This window comes from Corythoichthys intestinalis, chromosome 9 (genome assembly GCF_030265065.1).
Source record: "Corythoichthys intestinalis isolate RoL2023-P3 chromosome 9, ASM3026506v1, whole genome shotgun sequence".
NCBI classification, from domain to species: domain Eukaryota; kingdom Metazoa; phylum Chordata; class Actinopteri; order Syngnathiformes; family Syngnathidae; genus Corythoichthys; species Corythoichthys intestinalis.
In genome coordinates this window covers 36,650,862-36,672,383 of record NC_080403.1, presented here as the reverse complement: position 1 = coordinate 36,672,383, position 21,522 = coordinate 36,650,862, and the positions used below count along the sequence as shown (strand labels likewise).

At 41.1% G+C, this 21,522-nt stretch overlaps 1 protein-coding gene across 24 annotated transcripts in view; it reads right to left on the bottom strand.

Annotated features, from left to right (window-relative positions):
* adamts9 (ADAM metallopeptidase with thrombospondin type 1 motif, 9) overlaps window positions 1–21,522 on the bottom strand; it is a 196,191-nt gene that overhangs the window by 45,243 nt on the left and 129,426 nt on the right. For all 24 annotated transcript variants that reach the window (XM_057847215.1, XM_057847191.1, XM_057847190.1 and 21 more), the window contains 13 exons: window positions 17,629–17,810; window positions 17,396–17,532; window positions 16,554–16,671; window positions 16,322–16,417; window positions 13,355–13,521; window positions 12,964–13,093; window positions 12,254–12,380; window positions 11,960–12,170; window positions 11,705–11,869; window positions 7,789–7,950; window positions 6,285–6,404; window positions 2,309–2,416; window positions 2,065–2,232 (listed from right to left, as the gene is read on the bottom strand). In XM_057847215.1, coding sequence (XP_057703198.1) covers window positions 2,065–2,232; window positions 2,309–2,416; window positions 6,285–6,404; window positions 7,789–7,950; window positions 11,705–11,869; window positions 11,960–12,170; window positions 12,254–12,380; window positions 12,964–13,093; window positions 13,355–13,521; window positions 16,322–16,417; window positions 16,554–16,671; window positions 17,396–17,532; window positions 17,629–17,810 — 1,891 coding nt within the window. The remainder of the gene's footprint in view (window positions 1–2,064; window positions 2,233–2,308; window positions 2,417–6,284; window positions 6,405–7,788; window positions 7,951–11,704; window positions 11,870–11,959; window positions 12,171–12,253; window positions 12,381–12,963; window positions 13,094–13,354; window positions 13,522–16,321; window positions 16,418–16,553; window positions 16,672–17,395; window positions 17,533–17,628; window positions 17,811–21,522) is intronic.

Genomic DNA, 21,522 nt, shown 5'->3' with positions numbered 1-21,522 from the left:
AAAAACGTTTATTAAAAAAATGTTGGCTAGAGAAAAAAAGAACATCGGTGTCAATTCTGATGAAATCAAATTTAGGTGTGAATTTCATTTGGTGTAATCAGATACAGATCTAACAGGAAATATCTCAAATGTTTAGTTTATTCACTGCTAAGCCCAGCGTACACAGAACAGCGCGACTGAACTAGACAGAATTGGATAACTGCAAACAAATTACAGCCGGCCACTGACCCTTGCATACCTACCGTCCTGAATTCGCTGCAACAACCACAACAAAAATGTGATTCCTTGGGCCTGTTGCGCATTACCAATGCATGCCATAATGTAATCAACACCACCAAGTTCACCACTTGTCTTGTGATTAACCTGGAATTTTGACTAGCCGTTGACATATCTGCTTTTGTATCATGTCACTGAACCCGTAGCCAATAAGTCATTCACTGCTTTGACGTGGCATTACATCCAAATTAGATTCAGATGTTCTTCAACTATTGAAAACTAGTTACGGACCCATGCACACTGTGTGATTTGATTGAATAGGGCGGGTGAGTTGGCTTTAGTCTCTGACGACTGCTCAGCGAGACCAGAGGCGAGCAAACCGGTCCTCAAGGCCCATAGTGGGTCCTGGTCTTTGTTACAACTAATCCAGCACAGGCAGTTTGACCAATGAGTGGTCTGGGGAAACAAGAAGCACCTGACTGCAATCAAATGATTGCACTTGTAAGACACCAGATTGGTGAAAAGGTTTCTTCTTGATGGGTTACAACGAAATCTCGCACCCCTGCGGCCCTTTGTGGAATAGTTTGCCCACCTGTGAGCTAGACAGGGGGCCCCCATCTGCCGGGACAACCGGTACCGGTCCGCAGCACATTTGCTACCGGGCCACACAGAAATAATAATTTATTAACGACCGCATTCTGGCTGAATTAACCCTGTGCCCCTGTTTAATTCACCAATATCCCTGTCTACTCTAGATATAATACTACAGGATAGATTAGAATGTCGTCATAGAAATCCATTGATTGGACTGCTAGCAGTACATCTTGTTTGTGTATAAAACATATCTATGTGCGCTTGTCCTCGATAATAACGTATTACTAGGCCGCGGGCGCAGCACATTTGTTCCCGGAAATAATTAGCCCCCACACGAGCAACGATGACTGGAAAACAGATGTCTTTGGAGATATTTTTACGGCGAAAAGGGCACCTGACGAGCCCACAACCTCGAAGACCCTCGAACTGCGAGGGAGTGGATTCGTGACCCATTTGTGAATAAACTGAGTGATTCGAGCATGTTTGTGCAACAGGAGGATCAGCTTGTAGAGATCGCAAATGAAGGCGACCTTATTAAGCGTTCATTTGAGACAACAACTCTACCAAGGTTCTGGATAAAAGTAATTCCAGAATATCCTGACATTGCTACGAGAGCATTGAAAACCTTGCTCCAATTTCCAAAATCGTATCTTTGTGAAGCGGGCTTCTTAATTAATGCTTAACGACAGGGCGAAGTCGTTAATGGTGAGAGCGGTGTGCAGTTGTTGTGTGCAGCTAAAATGGCAGGATGTATCTGAGGAGAACTTTTCTACATGTCCTTCCATGATCAAACGTAAGTTAATATTCCTTTCTTTGAAGAAAGTTTGTAGTGTTTACTTTGGAATCGCTGCATTTGCGCATTTTGCGGCTATGTTTAACGTTACGCGCATGCGTAGAACCGCATCATTGCAATTTTTGATGGGTTGCAATATTTGTCAGAACACCAGTCCGTGAAAAAAAGACCAAAATAACACCGGTATGTGGTGCAAAAAAGGTTGGGGACCCCTGAGCTACACTCAGGATGCTGCTGCATGTGTATAGTACTAAAGGAACTAGACCACTGGTGACCTGAGGTTCCTCACCATTTCTCTCCATCCTTATCTGTTCACATTCAAAAGTGGTTGCGCCTGGTCATTTGGTCATTGTCCTACTTGGCATAAAACATGAACTAAAATGTTCTCTGTTGTTATGACTCACTATGATCGGGATGAACCTGTGTGGTGGATATGAGAGCGCTTAATCGAGTTTTCTTACCACAGTCCACTCCAACACTTTCCACTGCCCACATGCAACAACGGAGCAAACTTCTCTGGCAGGAGGTTTTGGGAGCTGTGCACATGCTGAATCTTCTGCCACACCACCGTGACTGTCACGACAACTGACATAACGCATCCGGGTCCCTTTGCCACAACTGGCACTGCACTGTCGAGAGAGGAAAGGTAAGAATAGGTAAAATACAGGGACAAGTGGTTTAGATATATGACTTAGGATCACCAACCTGGGTCCACGAACCAAACCGCCACTGGGTTTTGTGGCCTTGATGTGAGGGGACTTTTGTATCTGGGAAAATAGGTTGACTATTTGGACACTGAGACAGTTCGCAGTCCTGTGGAAAAATAAGAATACAAAAAATATATATATATAGGACTATTAATACAGATCCTTTGATATTAAACATTAATTAATGACTCATGCAGTTCTGTATTCTGCTATTTGAGAGTGGTTATATTTCCCATCAGCCCATACCAGCTTAACAAAACAACATGAGCTGCATCTCCCTATCAGTTCAAACTATGGATTGTGGCAGTAAGCCACTCAGCATAAAGCCCTGATCCCTGTCATAACAGGTCATAGTGGAGTGGTATTCAGGGGTCCAATGCCCATCCTGGCGTGGTTCAAAGCTCCACCCCTTGTCCATCCCTTAGTCACTAACCTTCCGCCCTTTTCCTTTTTTCCCTCCCATGCCCTGTTGCGCCCTCTGACCCTAGTCTCTAGGAATGAGAACCCTAGTCAAATCTCACTGGCTCAACATTCCACACTCATGGCTACATTCAAAGAGACTCTAGGCATGAAATAAGCATATGCAAATAAATGGTTGGCCTTCCTTGACATAATCCTAACTGAATGGCAAAAATACAAACCACTCTTAACTTGCATTTAACACACTATCCATCTATCTACATCTATCTTCCTATATTCTATTCTGCTGCTGCTGCTGAAACAGGCAGCTCGATGGCTGACCTCATGGCTGGCTGTTTAAAATCACAAGATGGGCTGACTGTTTCAGGGTCACTGCTCCTGCTAACCTAGGCACCAGAATGAAGAACTTCTGCAACTAAAAGGGAAGGGGGTGGGTGCTCGCAGCTCACCTTGAGCCTGCATGCTAAGCCTTTAAAAACTGTTTCAGTGTTCATGACACAAACAAAAAACTTATTCAACTTGAACTAGATTTAATAGCTCTATTAGCAGCTGTATTAGATTATTAAAACAAATTTAACTCCTGAAATTGATGAATGAAAAATTTCTTGGTCTTCCTAGTAGGATCCTGGCTGTTTATGGGGTTATACATTCACTAAAATAGCACTCTGTAGGTACAGATATCCACCAAAGCTTGCTAACAAAAGTGAAAAAAAAAATTTGGGATAAAAATGTAAATTGATTAAATTAAATTAATTGTATTAAATTAAAGGCTCAACAACATGATCTTCAGTTTTACAAATTGTCGATGTCCACCAAAACGTTTGGAGATTGTCACCAGGGCAGACACATTGCCAGTTGAAAACTCCACATCACTCTTTAATGAGGTGTTGACGCACAGCTGCAAGAGTGATGACATGACCACAATGTTCCCGGGGTGTCATGTAAATGTATTGACAACACAGCAACAAATACTGTATAGTGTAGAACCACTTGGGTTCCAATCCGGGTGCATTGGTACTAATGAAACCAACTGTCCGTCCGTCTGTCCGTCCGTCCGTCCGTCCGTCCATCCGTCCGTCCGTCCATCCATCCATCCATCCATCCATCCATCCATCTTCCACTTGCTCTGGGGTCGGGTCGCGGGGGCAGCAGCTTTAACAGGGAAGCCCAGACTTCCCTCTCACCAGACACTTCAAGCAGCTCCTCTGGCGGGATCCCAAGGCGTTCCCAGGCCAGCCGAGAGACATAATCTCTCCAGCGTGTCATGGGTCGTCCCCGGGGCCTCCCGCCGGTGGGACATGCCCGGAACACCTCTTCAGGGAGGCATCCAGGAGGCATCCGTACCAGATGCTCGAGCCACCTCAACTGGCTCCTCTCAACGCGGAGGAGTAGCGGCTCAACGCCGAGTCCCTCCCGGATGACCGAGCTTCTCACCCTATCTCTAGGAAAGAGCCCGGACACCCTGCGAAGGAAACTCATCTCGGCCGCTTGTATCCGGGATCTTGTTCTTTCGGTCATGACCCACAGCCCGTGACCATAGGTGAGGGTAGGAATGTAGATCGACTGGTAAATCGAGAGCTTTGCTTTTCGGCTCAGCTCCTTCTTCACCACTATGGACCGGTGCAGCATCCAGATTACTGCAAACGCTGCACCGATCCGCCTGTCGATCTCTTGCTCCCTCCTACCCTCACTTGTGAACAAGACCCCAAGATACTTGAACTCCTCCACTTGGGGCAGGATCTCATCCCCGACCCTGAGAGGGCATTCCACCCTTTTCCTACTGAGGACCATGGTCTCGGATTTGGAGGTGCTGATCTTCATCCCAACCGCTTCACACTCAGCTGCGAACCGTTCCAGTGAGAGTTGGAGGTCACAGCTTGATGAAGCCAACAGCACCACATCATCTGCAAAAAGCAGAGATTCAATGCTTCGGCTGCGCCTAGAAATTCTGTCCATAAAAGTTATGAACAGAATCGGGGACAAAGGGCAGCCTTGGCGGAGTCCAACCCTCACTGGGAACGAATTCGACTTACTGCCGGCAATGCGGACCAAACTCTGACACCGGTCGTACAAGGACCGAACAGCCCATACCAAGGGGCTCGGTACCCCGTATTCCCGGAGCACCCCCCACACGACTCCCCGAGGCACACGGTCGAACGCCTTCTCCAGATCCACAAAACACATGTAGATTGCTTGGGCGAACTCCCATGCACCCTCGAGGACCCTGCAGAGGGTGTAGAGCTGGTCCACTGTTCCACGGCCGGGACGAAAACCACACTGCTCCTCCTGAGTCCGAGATTCAACTTCCCGACGGACCCTCCTCTCCAGCACTCCTGAATAGACTTTAAAAAGGGGAACCACCACCCCGGTCTGCCAATCCAGAGGCACTGTCCCCGATGTCCACGCGATGTTGTAGAGGCGTGTCAGCCACGACAGCCCCACAACATCCAGAGCCTTTAGGAACTCAGACTCTGGATGTTCTGGGGATGTCGTGGCTGACACGCCTCTAATCAAATCATCTTATAACTTAAAAAAGGCTGAGTATCCTGAGCTTCCCTTTCGGTGCATAAGTACAAACAATGGTTAGGACTTGCACCCTTAACTGAAGGTATAGGGGATGCTTGGGAACCCCAATCTACAAATAGCACAGAGTGAGGCAATCAGTATGCCCACCCTTGCTCAGTGCTTCATACAGGGATAATTCCATAGTGGAAGAGAGTCCAACTGCTCTCATGGAAACTGCTACCAAAGTCCAGGTTCCGTGTTGAAGTGAGCTTGACTTCTCTAGTAAAGAAGTCCCCCACTTTGGCCAAAGTTTGGGTTTTTCCCCATTAGAGAAGTGGGTACCATCCACTAAATTTAGCTTCTCTGGCAACGGATCAGATGGCAAAGGTCCCTGCTGTAGGCGACCATCTGGATTACCCAATCCCTTAGCCTTAGGTTCCTCTCACAGGTGGTACAACTATGGAAATATGCAGGGTATGGCATGATTCTAGTTGCCAAAATACATGAAAATGCTTTTTTTTTCTTTACAGACAAATATCAGAGAACTTGTATTAATACACGTCGAAAGTGTTTTAAATTATGAACAAAAATATATAGAGGTATATATCCTTTAATGCAATGCATGAGATCTACACAGTCAAGACTTGTATTGTTTCTTACATAATGCATTACAGTTTTTAATAACATCATCCAAGAGAATTTTGTCTGAGAGTTGTTTGACTATGTGGGGCACTGAAGTATATTATTTTCCTGCATTTCCCTGTAGACTACAGTAGATCAGACAGCTTTATTGAGACCAGGTGGCAATGATATGTTTCTGTCTGTTCCAACCGACATATGTGCACAAATATGGAGGATATCTGCTTATCCTCTAATAAGTAATTCAGGAAAAAAATCATTTAGAAGTAGAGGAAAAAAATCCCAGACTATATTTGAGCATAGCTCATGTGACAAGAAGATACAGAGATTGTGGGTAACTATGGCTTAGATCACATGAAAAAATAGCAAAATGTGGTAAAGGATGCAAAACAATATTTCCCCGCCATTACCTGGGTTTCAGTGGGCCGAGTGGCAGCATTACATTCAGTGTCTTCCATGACAGCACCATAAGATCCAACGACACACTTCACAGCCCGCATCTGGTATCCAAGTCCACACGAGGTAGTGCACTAGGTTCAAAAGACAAAGGGGAAAAGAATGATAGTGGAGAAACATTAGTCACAGAGTGCTGGCCAGATAAAAAGCAAAACAAAGTCAAATAGAAGACATCTGAGCCAACAAAGCTAGTTCTACAGAGAATTTAGCCAACATTGTGTAAGACAATTTTACATTTGTGAAAAGAAATGTGAACTTAAATGCATGAACAGTCTACCTGTTCCTTAACTAAAGGCCACTAAAGCAATTACAATAACAATAATAGATATAAATAAAATATTATGAATATGTTATGCAATATATTTAAAAATAATAATAAAATGATTTTAATCTAATTCCAGTACTCAAGTCAGAGGCTGTAAACTGCACTGCCGTCTATCTCAATGGCCACAATGAAATAGGATCAAACTTGTTTGGAAGACACTTCAGCTACCATTGACCACACTTCATTAAACAGCTTCAAATACCGTATTGGCCCGAATATAAGACAGTGTTTTTTGCATTGAAATAAGACTGAAAAAGTGGGGGTCGTCTTATGTTCACGGTCTAGACATTATACCCATTCACGACGCTAGATGGCGCCAGATATCATTGAAGCGATGTTCTGTCATGACAGATCTCAGCTACTCTTAAGTTTAACCAGTTTGCATTATTTTATGTTTCAAGACTACAGTTACAGTTAGACTTCACTTTGATGGTTAATGCAGTTATTGCAATTTTGTTGTTTTATCACAATAGATTGGTTTATTTACATTTCAAAATCCAGAAGCCATTCATTTACGAATGCTATTGCACTTTAGTTTATATATTTAAATGTTCAGATATTAAGATTTGAATGAGGCAAAATAAGATGCTTTTTCGCTCAAATATATTGTTATAATCATTTGTTTGTCTGTATAAAAATTAATTTGGTGTTCAAAAAGTCTTTTTCAAACTTAAATATAATCAATACGGTATACCTTAACTTGTTCACATCATCAAAATCAAAAATCAAAAGCTCAGAAGTGGTTGATCACAAACCAAACTGCTGGTCTACCAATTTGATGGACCGCCAAGGTAGCTGATCGGAAATGACAGAAATTCTCTTTTTGAACATAAGAGAAAGTTCCATGCGCATGTATTTGAGGCAGTTATCTTAAATGCAGTCAAAAAATAAGATTTATTTTGTAAACTTAAACTGACGGACATTTTGAATAAGAAATGATCTCCATGCTAACACTTCCTGGAAGGTGCCAAGTGAATCAGTGTAAATCCACCCGTACTACACATGGCAAACATCCTACTGGCACTAAACCTTTGAGATGAGTCAATTTTGGAAATAATTCAGTAAAGCAGCATAAAATCTGACCTCCGTTAATCTGTGCATTTAAGATAAAAACAATATTCAGTTAGCCTTACCTGTCCCCAAGGTCCAACCTGCCAAGAGGCACACTCTTGCTGCTGACACATTTGAATTGACTCAGGCTTTGATGAACCACAGAAGCGGTCATCTAGACGCTCTTCACCAAACTGACACCACGTCTGGCGGTGCTTATAGCCTTTTCCGCATGTTACAAGGCACTGAAAGGAAAATAAATTAAAGATTAGGGTCTAGACATACTGTATACTGTATGTATAGTCCAGTCATTCATGGGAACATCCTTTTGATGCTCCAAATCCAAAAGTTTTGACTTTTACAAAAGATAAAAAATAACGAATGAGTACATTGCAAATATAATATAGAGGAATCCAGAGACTTTACTATCAGTTCACGAGACATCTCCCACAGACATTACGCCACAGCTTACCATCGGGGGCCGGGCCAGGCAGAGCGTTGCGGAAGCTTTCACTGCAATAAACTAAACACACTCTGCGTTCTAACGCCAGATTTAGGTGGAAATAGGACAAACGTTTTAGTGCATACAAGCAGGCAGGAATGTCTCCAGAGTGATTTGGTCGAGGATTCAAGGGAATCATTATATAAAATAGCACAATGCATGAACTTTGAAAGATTGTGAAAAAAATGAAATGAATGGAAAAAACAGAGTAACTTTAGCTTGAAATATTTACGTAAAATAAGTGCTAATTGCCCATTTTTTTGCTTTTAACCAAGAAGCTAGACTGTTTTATGTTCATATCTATAGAAATTCCGGGATTTACGCATGTACTTACAAGAATTTTCAACTTGAAAAGCTCTTTGTTTTGTGATGGCTGCCATGTTGGATTTTGTATCCATACACAATAGCGTAACTTTACATTCAAATAATCAGGTAATTTTCGCCCAATTACCCGTTTTTTGCCCCCAAAATTGTAATTTAGACATTTCTGTGTCCATACAAAAAAAAAACTTGTCTTTTCAGTGTTTTATTTTATGTAACATTTCAATCTAAAAACGACGAGAGCCAGATAGCCGGCAAGATGTGCTGAGGCAATAGTGACATCAGAATTCACCCATAATAAATTGTGATTGTATAGACAAGAATCAAAAAGAAAAAAGAAAAAAAAGAATCAAGTTTTTTTTTTAAGTAAAATTAAGATGATTATGCATGCTTTACTCAAGTATTAAGTTTCTAATGTGAAAATTGAGTGATTTATTAGCTGTTGAAGACAATTTTGCACCAAAAAAAAAGAAAGTCGCTATTTCGAGCAAAAACTTATATGATATGTTAAATATAGCTATTGACCCCGAAAATATAGGTGATTATCTCTGCATTTGGTGATTTTAGTGCATCTAGCATAAAATTGGAGAATTTTATAGCCATTTTAGGTTTTGTTATACTTTTATAAAAAATAATTAATCGGGATTTTATTAGGGAACGACTTTGAATTTTTTTGATGCCGCTGCTAATGGAGACTCATACAGTAGGGCAAATAAGTATTTAGTCAACCAAGTTCTCCTACTTGAAAAGATTAGAGAGGCCTGTAACTGTCAACATGGGTAAACCTCAACCATGGGAGACAGAATGTGAAAAAAAAAAAAAATCACATTGCTTGATTTTTCAAGAATTTATTTCCAAATTAGAGTGGAAAATTAGTATTTGGTCACCTACAAACAAGCAAGATTTCTGGCTGTCAAAGAGGTCTAACGTCTTCTAACGAGGTCTAACGAGGCTCCACTCGTTACCTGTATTAATGGCACCTGTTTTAACTCATTATCGGTATAAAAGACACCTGTCCACAATCTCAGTCAGTCACACTCCAAACTCCACTATGGCCAAGACCAAAGAGCTGTCGAAGGACACCAGAGACAAAATTGTAGACCCGCACCAGGCTGGGAAGACTGAATCTGCAATAGGTAAAACGCTTGGTGTAAAGAAATCAACTGTGGGAGCAATTATTAGAAAATGAAAGACATACAAGACCACTGATAATCTCCCTATATCTGGGGCTCCATGCAAGATCTCATCCCGTGGCATCAAAATGATAACAAGAACGGTGAGCAAAAATCCCAGAACCACACAGGGGGACCTAGTGAATGACCTAACGAGAGCTGGGACCACAGTATTAAAGGCTACCATCAGTAACACAATGCGCCGCCAGGGACTCAAATCCTGCACTGCCAGACGTGTCCTCCTGCTGAATAAAGTACACATCCAGGCCCGTCTGCGGTTCGCTAGAGAGCATTAGCATGATCCAAAAGAGGACTGGGAGAATGTGTTATGGTCAGATGAAACCAAAATAGAACTTTTTGGTAGAAACGCAGGTTCTCGTGTTTGGAGGAGAAAGAATACTGAATTGCATCCGAAGAACACCATACCCACTGTGAAGCATGGGGGTGGAAACATCATGCTTTGGGACTGTTTTTCTGCAAAGGGACCAGGACGACTGATCTGTGTAAAGGAAAGAATGAATGGGGCCATGTATCGAGAGATTTTGAGTGAAAATCTCCTTCCTTCAGCAAGGGCATTGAAGATGAGATGTGGCTGGGTCTTTTAGCATGACAATGATCCCAAACACACAGCCAGGGCAACAAAGGAGTGGCTTCGTAAGAAGCATTTCAAGGTCCTGGAGTGGCATAGCCAGTCTCCAGATTTCAAACCCATAGAAAATCTGTGGAGGGAATTGAAAGTCTGTGTTGCCCAATGACAGCCCCAAAACATTACTGCTCTAGAGGAGAGCTGCATGGAGGAATGGGCCAAAATACCAGCAGTGTGTGAAAAGCTTGTGAAGAGTTACAGAAAACGTTTGGCCTCTGTTATTGCCAACAAAGGGTACATAACAAAGTAATGAGATGAACTTATTTTTCACCATGATTTGCAAATAAATTCTTTAAAAATTAAAAAATGTGATTTTCTGTTTTTTTTTTCTCCCATATTCTGCCTCTCATGGTTGAGGTTTACCCATGTTGACAATTGCAGGCCTCTCTAATATTTTCAAGTGGGAGAACTTGCACAATTAGTGGTTGACTAAATACTTATTTGCCCCACTGTATATGCCTGTTTTGGTTTTAGGTTACTAGCGGCTTTGGTTTTGAAAATATTTGAATTTTAGTTTTTTTAAATAGGCCCCCTACGGAGCAGCCCCGCACCCAGTTTACAGTCAACTGATAGTAAAGTATATGAGGAGTCATATACATAGTACAGTGTAGTTGTTTGTATTTGAAGGCACATCTATGTGATATGTAAAGTCTTTATGGAATGTGACTTATAGCTTTTCAAAGTCCTTGGTTTACGACAGATAAAATGTGCACATTTGAGTAAAGTACTGTATTTGCCGCAGTAGTAGTCTCCAACATCACTCAATGTAACAAGTTGGGTGTGCAACAGATCCAATTTGCAATCACTCAAATCACCAACAGTATGAGATTGAAAATCTCAACAAATTTAGATGCTATCAAACCGTAGCCAGTGAAGAAACACAGCTGAGCATTATAGTTGGACAGGACATGCAGCACACCATTCTTGGACCCTTGTATACCAATAGTGCCTTTCGTATGCAGCTGTTGAGTTCTAGTGATGCCAACTACATTAAGATTTAAAGTCGCTATGACCTCTCCTAAATGTATCATAATCACTTATTTTTCCAAACATGAGGTGCCAAGAGGTATTCATGAAGAACCTAGCTGGATTAGGAAAAAAATGCCACTAAATGGGTAAGATATGTCATTAAGTATAACAAAGTCATGAAGGAGCCAACAATGCAAGGGCTGCCAGGGGTAACATGATTGGACTCTGGAAAGCCACAATGAGGGTCCAGTAGGCCAAGTAACACAGTCTGGTCCTTGTGGGATATGGATAAAAACAACTGTGGCCTTGACCTATATCTTGAGTAAACCCAGTAAATACCAGGTGCCACAATTCTGCTTTAAGTAAATGTTATTAAATATCGAACAAACCTCTGACCAGTCTCCGGTCTTCCATTGTGGACAGAGGAATTCATTGCAGGGTTGGACGGCCAGCTTGTCCCGTTGACTGCACTTGCTCTCATCGCCCTCTGCCCCTGCTGCCTTTCGACACACTGCCCCTCTTCGGCGGGTGCCCCCACCACAACTCTTTGAGCACTGCGCAAACGACAGATCGCCAAGAAGACACATACTGTTCAAAAACAAATGTCTGATTCAGATTGACATATAACAAATTTATAGTCTCACCTCTGACCAGGACGAATATTCCCAACCTCCAGGATTACAGTCTCCATGGCAAGCTTCCTTATCATCAGGTTTGCGCTGCCCGCTACAGTAGCGATCGTCAACTTTCTGGGTCTTTCCATCTGTGAGGCTAATTTTCGCACAAAAGATGTCCAGGGTGCGATATCCCTGACCACACTGAACTGTGCACTCGCTCTTTCGTGAAACATGCCACCTTCGTTGCATAGATAAACGTAAGCACATAGTCAATGAGATGATCATTGATGCACATTCAAGCAAAGACATTAAGCCACACACCTGAGTTCACATTCTGTGTTGCAGGGCTCAGGGATGACTGCAGGTCGTGCAACACCATGACACCTCTGGTCTGACACCACCACCCTATCAGACTCTCTGCTACAGAGAACCTTCCTCTTTCTCTCTCCTGGGAACACACCAGCAAACAGGCTGGTCAGCTAGATTTACACTGCACACCGCGATGTATGAATTATGGATTGCCTTACTCAACTGACCTATATCAACAGCCAAAAAGTGTTAATAGTATCATATTTAACGTAAAACTATGGATTATATTCAATTACATTTTGTTCTGCTTAAAGATGACTCATCTTTGCAACCCAAGGCTAAGAGATTTTACTCTTTGCCTTTTCCCCTCCCAAACTTTTCATATAAATCAAAGGACTTCTCATCATGATGGTTTGTTTAGGAAGGTTAGTTTATAAAGGAGGATTTAGAGACTGACAAAGTGTTGAACCCATGTATCGAAGCAATTCTTCCTTTTCCCCTCCCATTCATTTCTGCCTACCATATAAAACATTTTTCAGTTTGCATGAAGAGGAACCAAATTTAAAACTAGCTTGGCAAGTTTAGCTACTGTATTCCTTGTTATGTACCTATAACAGACTGGTGCCTGTATCACGCCACTCTGCTTCTCCCCATCTGTACTCCCACCACATTATTTATCATTCAAACATATGTTCACTGACCTCCAACTCTATATCCCTTACCTTGGCACAGTCGACTACACTCCTGCCACGGACCATAGGCATCCCAGAAGAACTGCTGAGGTCTATCCTCTATGGGGATGTTGAAGGAGTACCTGACATCTGGGTTGTAAAGTTCCCCCACAGACAGCACCTACAGTGAAGAAGTACTTTGTAAAAAAAAAAAAAAAGAAAGAAAGACTGCAGGATTTACAAGCATGCAATCCTCACAAAAGATCAGAGCTGAAGCCTTGAAATACTTTTTTAATTCGCAAGACCATTTTGAAAAAATATCTCCACATTTAACAAGAGGTCCACAGCTACCAACTGGTCACAAAATGACAAAAAAAGCTTAAATATTTCTCAATTAAAAATAAGAGGTTATAACATCTTTGTGGAAAGGAATTAATTTTACCTGAATGATGATCTCTTCTTCGATGCGCTCAGTGCAATTAATCCTCTCAATAACATGGTCAGAGCCAGTGTACTCAATGACAGCGTTTCCTACTTTAATTTCCCTTTTAAACACGCTGACTACATACGCTCCATTAAGCAGGAACTCTCCACGGCTATTTGATATGGCTGTGGGGACACAAAAAGATGTGGTCACGTGAGTTGACCTTTATGCCGCTGAACTAAAGGAGCAGATTGAGTGCTACACCAGAGCAAAGTAGTTTTTTTGTTGTTGTTGCCTGCAACAACTGCACAAACAAAATTGTTCTGATTAATTTAACTTTAATAAAAAGACAAGACCAAGTACAAATTACCTTTATTTGGAAAGACTATTGTTCAAAGAATCTAAATATGCAAATCACAAATTTCTTAGCACTATGAAAACGAAGAAAATAATGTTTGAACACAAATGACACTGCTTTTGAGCACAGCCATCCAGTGAGAAACGTGATGTTAGTACTAATGACAGGCACAAAAAAAAAACGCTGATAGACTTGAAACAGGTAAAAAGTAGATTAGCAAATAGGAACGCACGCTTTATAGTTTCTCTACCTATGCAATGTCTTATTTTTCTTCTTTCTCTATCTGAGACTCAGACAAAGCCTGCTTCATTTCGGTCCACTAAAGTGTGCATATGCTATTGACGGCGCATAGCACAGTGGGTAGCCAATGTGTGACCAGTAAGGAGTACAATCTGAGATACTCACATTTGATTGGCTAAAATAGTACTGGCATTTAAAAATGTCTGACGGTGGCTATTTTGCATACTTCCAGGAAATATTGGCTATTATATACATTTTTCTACTATTAAAAAATAAAATGATGTGTCTTTTCATTTCATTAAAAACGATTATTTCCACTAGGGTGCACTTGATCATTGTCTTGACTTGCGCTTTAACAAATAGCACAATCAGTGCATTTGAAAATAAGGTGCAACTGGGTACATGAAAAATGTTCTAGAGAACTACAATCTATGCATGTCCAGTCCTGCTGTTCTCAGCAGCCTGATCACTGCACTTGCTAACCCTAATGTGACTATAGATGTTATTTCCTGCCTTTAATTTCATTACCTTTTCATGTTTGCCTTTTACTCAGGTAGAAACTTTTAAACACATCACACAGTATACTATATACAATACACCGTATTGGCCCGAATATAAGACGGCCCTGATTATAAGACAACCCCCTCTTTTTCAAGACTCAAGTTTGAAAAAAAGACTTTTTGAACACCAAATTATTTTTTATACAGAAAATACTTACAGTACATCTGAAACAAATGATTATAACAATATATTTGAGAGAAAAAGCATGTTATTTTGCCTCATTCAAATCTTAATATCTGAACATTTAAATATGTATACTAAAGTGCAATCACATTCGTAAATGAATGGTTTCTGGTTTTTCAAATGTAAATAAACCAATCTAATGTGATAAAACAACAAAATTGCAATAACTGCATTAACCATCAAAGTGAAGTCTAACTGTAACTGTAGTCTTTAAACAAATCTCAATAAGGAAAAACATTGCAATAAAATAATGCAAACTGGTTTAACTTGAGAGTAGCTGAGATCTATCATGACAGAACGTCGCTTCAATGATATCTGGCGCCATCTAGCGTTGTGAATGGGTACAATGTCTAGACCGCAAATATAAGACGACCCCCTCTTTTTCAGTCTTATTTCAATGCAAAAAACACCGTCTTATATTCGGGCCAATACGGTATGTATATTACATATAGCTTGAAAAGCTTGGCAAGTTGGCATAGACTGAAAAAACATTTGTTTGGATGTTCTGAGGAAGTATAAAAACTTCAAATGATAACATATCAACAGCAAGGTGCAGCCATAAACTTTACCCCCTCTGCCTGTTCGAATTAGATCTGTCCAATTAATGCACAAATATGCCTGTTGTGATTGCGGCTTTCTTCCATTCACACCAGTAGAATTTAATCAAATCTAGTTGGAAATGCTATGATACTACAAAAAAATTCCACCATAATAAATAAATTACCGTAATTTTCTGACATTTCCCCTTCATTTTGAATCCTGCAGCTTAAAGTCCAGTGCGGCTTATTTGTTGATTTATTTGGGTTAATAGGTAACACTTTATTTGACAGCAGCGTCGTAAAGTCATAAGACATAAGTCATAATTATGATATGACACTATCATGGGCATTACTGAACGCTTATGACAGCTGTCATTAAGTGTCATCCGGCAAATTATGTCACCAAATTCATTTATGTCCAGCTTAAATCTTTTACAACCATTAAAAAGTTAGATAATTTGCCGGAAACACTAAATGACATCTGTTATAAGCATTCATTAATGCACATGACATTGTCATGTCATAATTATGATTGTGTAATGACAGTCTTATGGCGCGAATATCAAATAAAGTGTTACCAAATACCATAACTTGCAATTAATGAAACAACTGGAAGAGTAACTGAAGAATGAATTAGCACAGAACATACATTTTGATTGTTATTTACATCTGTAGCGTTGCAATGCATGCTAGGAGGCATTCTAGACAACAACATTGTTGACAGAGGGTGGCAGCAGAGGTTGACTGTCTTCCCCAACGATACAGTGATGGTCAAATGAAACTTCTTGAAGCAATGAAGCTTTGCAGCCAACTGTTTCAAAGCTTCATGGTGGTTCATTTAGTCTTATGACAGTCGTATGATGGCGCTGTCAAAAAGTGTTACGGTTTGATATATTTTGATGTAAATATCCCATAATACAGTGAGGACAGCTGCGGCTTAGAGTCCAGTGCGGCTTAACTATGAACAAATGCCGTTTTCTTGCCAAATTTAGTGGGTGGTGGCTTATAGTCAGGTGCGCCTTACAGTGCGAAAATTACGGTATATTAACATTATCAAGACCACATTGTTGCCATTGTGAGCAATAAAAACAAAACATGTCTTACCGAGGTAGTTATCATCCTCCGGTATCCCTGAGTAACTGTGTTGACGAACATCTATGTTTGTAGCACCACTGGGTATCCGCACGACTTCATTGTAGCCTGTGTGTGAATTTAGTTTGTTTTATACACAGTGGACCTAACTTCTAGATCAAGAGTACGGTTACAAATGTGTCAATACTGAGTACATAACAGCTGGGTTGAGTCTATTAAAAAATATAATAAAATTGTGACTTACCGTAACGTACAATGTTGAAAGTGTTTGCCACCGTTTTGCAAGAAGAGTTGTCACCACCACACACACCACACTTGTCTCTCCTGGCCTTTGAGTTTAATACATGGTCACAGCCGGCTTGCTGTTAGGCAATTTCATAAAAGGAAGACAAGGAAAAATGTGAAATGACATATGTGTGATAAAATATGCATCCATTTTTTCTCATGCTTTAACACCTACGGGCATCAGCGTCTCCAATTAGTTGGATGTTTTGAGCAAGAAAATCTATACAAGCAGGAGAACATGTACTGCAAAATCCATACAAAAAGGCTAGGTTTGATTCCAATGAGACAGGAGTGCAAATTATTCTTCAAGCCAAAGAGCTAATATAGAAATGTCATAGTTTTGTGGTTGTAAAACCTTTTTAAACCAAGTACTACATTAATAAACAAAACGCTCTATGTGTAACACGATAATGACTAACATAAAATGCAGTAGCCAAAGAGCCTCAAGTGTTCTTCAAAAATGAGGCAGAGGTTTTAAGAGTTTTTATTCCCTAAAATGTCAATTTACTATTTTTGTAACACACCTTAACATGCAATTTGATACTTAAGTAAAGGGAAAACCTGTACTAAAATGATTTCATTTAGATTGCACGAATATGTTAACACACACACACACACCTGCGTGTAAGGGTGTGTATGAGCGCGAGCCCACTTGAAAAAAAACCATTAAATTCATAGTGACGGCTCTCAAACATGAACAATGTGTGCAAATGGGCATGAAAAAAACACCCTATTTTTCTTCAACTTTTTTAGCTATGTTGTATGATGTTTTGACATGCAACCTCACACTCGGAACCTCACCCTGCATAATCCTTGGACACAGATATCGTTAGTATCAGGTCCACACGGTGTGCCATCGGTGACCCGGTCCCTGAGCTGATAGTAGACCGTGCTGCCTGCTACCCTGCAGAACAGCTTACATCTGTCCTTCATCAGGACTGCCCACAGAGACAATAGGATAACAAACACAGTATGTCTTAGGTAAACAGACATTATAGGTGAATACATAGATTTCAGCAGGATGCGACACTTACTTCCACTGTATTTAGGCACCCAGCGAACATTAGGAGGTAGACCGTTGATGTTGAAATGCCTGCCATCGAAAGCAGCACACTGTTCCTCTCGGAAATCTTTCTTCTGCTTGGAGCATGGCTCAGAGTTACAGGAACGAAACTTCATCCGACGACCTACACAGTACATTCCTCCATTCCTGGGCCTGATGGGGAGATGACATTTGACTAAGTACCATCAGAAAAATTTCTCTCAAACCTCTAAATACACAAGATACATTCATCATCATATTCAAGTCAGATATTCGAAAATAAGAAAGCTTGTGTCCATTCCAAGCTCCATTTGTGAAACATACAGTGGGGCAGATAAGTATTTAGTCAACCACCAATTGTGCAAGTTCTCCTACTTGAAAAGATTAGAGAGGCCTGTAATTGTCAACATGGGTAAACCACAACCATGAGAGGCAGAATGTGGGAAAAAAAAAAAAAAAAAAAAAAAGAAAATCACATTGTTTGATTTTAAAGACTTTATTTCCGAATTAGAGTTGAAAATAAGTATTTGGTCACCTACAAAAAAGCAAGACTTTTGGCTGTCTAAGAGGTCTAACTTCTTCTAACGAGGTCTAACGAGGCTTCACTCCTTACCTTTATTAATGGCACCTGTTTTAACTCATTATCGGTATAAAGGACACCTGTCCACAACCTCAGTCAGTCACACTCCAAACTCCACTATGGCCAAGACCAAAGAGCTGACGAAGGACACCAGAGACAAAATTGTAGACACGCACCAGGCTGGGAAGACTGAATCTACAATAGGTAAAACACTTGGTGTAAAGAAATGAACTGTGGGAGCAATTATTAGAAAATGGAAGACATACAAGACCACTGATAATCTCCCTCCATCTGGGGCTCCATGCCAGATCTCACCCCGTGGCATCAAAATGATAACAAGAGCGGTGAGCAAAAATCTCAGAACCACACGGGGCACCTAGTGAATGACCTTCAGAGAGCTGGGACCACAGTAACAAAGGCTACTATCAATAACGCCGCCAGGGACTCAAATCCTGCACTGCCAGACGTGTCCCCTTGCTGAAGCCAGTACACGTCCAGGCCCGTCTGCGGTTCGCTAGAGAGCATTTGGATGATCCAGAAGAGGACTGGGAGAATGTGTTATGGTCGGATGAAACCAAAATAGAACTTTTTGGTAGAAACACAGGTTCTCGTGTTTGGAGGAGAAAGAATACTGAATTGCACCCGAAGAACACCATACCCACTGTGAAGCATGGGGGTGGAAACATCATACTTTGGGGCTGTTTTTCTGCAAAGAGAGCAGGACGACTGATCTGTGTAAAGGAAAGAATGAATGGGGCCATGTCACGAGAGATTTTGAGTGAAAATCTCCTTCCATCAGCAAGGGCACTGAAGATGAGACGTGGCTGGGTCTTTCAGCATGACAATGATCCCAAACACACAGCCAGGGCAACAAAGGAGTGGTTTCGTAAGAAGCATTTCAAGGTCCTGGAGTGGCCTAGCCAGTCTCCAGATCTCACACCCATAGAAAATCTGTGGAGGGAATTGAAAGTCCGTGTCGCCCAATGACAGCCCCAAAACATTACTTCTCTAGAGGAGATCCGCATGGAGGAATGGGACAAAATACCAGCAACAGTGTGTGAAAAGCTTGTGAAGAGTTACAGAAAACGTTTGGCCTCCGTTATTGCCAACAAAGGGTACATAACTAAATATTGAGATGAACTTTTGGTATTGACCAAATACTTATTTTCCACTATGACTTGCAAATAAATTCTTTAAAAATCAAACAATGTGATTTTCAGTTTTTTTTTTTCCACATTCTGTCTCTCATGGTTGAGGTTTACCCATGTTGACAATTACAGGCCTCTCTGATATTTTCAAGTGGGAGAACTTGCACAATTAGCAATTGAATAAATACTTATTTGCCCCACTGTATGTTTCAGGTGCTGCTTGGTAAGTTTTGCTTTCCTATCTTGGTTAGATATGCCATGTTGCTTTAGCCTTTAAAGTGCCTGTGACACGAAAAAGCATGTTTATTTCATAATACACGCGGTACTTTATGCTCCTGAATGATATGGACCGCTTGGATGTGTGTGGAAGCGATCGCTATATTTATTTAGTTTTTTTAATCCCGCGCCAGGAAAATGAGTGACTTCCGGCTTCGGTCTTGCATTAAGGAGGAGGGCGCTGTGACGTGTACGGTAGAAGACGTCCTCTTCACGCCACAGTGTACTGTTGTGTATGAGGACGAAGGATTCAGCTGATTTTGCGGATTAATACGTTTATTTTTCGCATCACGCCAGCCAAACGGCTGTGGAAAAATCATTCTGTATGAGGGAGAGGCGTATGCGCCTTTTTGGAGTTTCAAAAGGTTCCCATTCACCGTGGATATTTACTGTGGGACCATATGTGGGACTTACGATGAAGTGAGTAAACATCTTGTTTTGTATTATGTCAAATACGAATACAGCGATTACAAAGTAAACACTACAAACTTCCTTTAAATGAAGGACTACTTACGTTTGATCATTGATAGGCTTGTAAAAAGCTCTCCTAATGCATTAGCAGCAGCACGTTAGCTGCGTTAGCTCCAGCCACCCTCCTCCGGGGAACGAACTGTAAATTGCTCTCCGCCGGGCGGTTTGCCGATCTGCTAAGACATTCGACAACCGGGTCGTCATGTCAAATAATCCTGGATAGCTATGTGTGATTTTCCGCTTTGAAGACTTTGAAACATCACTCGGTTCGGGTTAGCATGTTGGCTAGCTGTCACGCCTTCTGGTTTGTTTACATTCTCCGAAGCCGGGGAAGGGAAATGACATATGTCCGATTTAGGTGTCATAAAATATCGTTCGGGAGGTGCGACAGTAAAGGTGAAGTCGACAGTTTTGACCATTATGGAGTAATTTTGCCATGTCGTCCTGAATAAATGCATTTTTATTATTTCATATTCCATTCAGCACAAGACTGTTATTTGTCATGACCATGCCATTTATTTAGCAATTGGGGAAAATACTTGGATAAAAAGAGTATCCTGTAAAAATATTGAAGTAAAGAGACAGAAACAATGACATTTTGCCGCTCTCTTCGTCGCGTTTTCCTCGTTGTGAATAGTTCCCCCTCAACGGGCTGACTGGTCCTTCTCAAGCCATTTATATAGCTATTGGGGAAAAATACTTGGGTAATAAGAATATCCTGTAAAAATATTGGAGTCGAGAGACTGAAACAATGACATTTTGCGGCTTTCTTCGTCGCGTTTTCCTCGTTCTGAATAATTTCCCCTCAATGGGCTGAATAGTAAAATCGATGAGCCAAGTCTACCGCTGACGTCATCCACCTGTTGGGGACGCTAAAGCCCTATAATGGTAGGCGTGGCTAACCGACAGATTAAAAGACTAATTTCTCGTCATCTGTGCTTTGCTAAATTGTTGTATATAGTCGAATCGTCTCAAAATATGATTCTAATTCACATAATAATGACATTTTAGACTTTTTTTCTCGTGTCATATGCTCTTTAAAGGTCTGTGCTGAGTGATTATCACACAGTAAACTAACTTGTAGCGAACAGCATAGCATTCGCGTTAGCGTAGTGTTCGCGTTAGCATTAGCATTTAGTGCGGTGATTCAGGGTCTTCTTTAACTCTTGGAAAACATTTTACATGGCGTCCAGGTGAGTTTAATTAATTGCAAATAATGTGCTCTTTTCCTGCTGAGTGTGTATTATCATCACGAAAATGGTGATATCCTTTTAGACTCTACACTTACTGTATGTGCTCGCCTGTCATGTTCATTCGAAATTGTTGGAAACCTTTTATGTATTTATTTATTTATTCATGGACTAAAACTTTTGAAGTTTATAGTCGAAAACATTTTGAGAATTGTCGACTA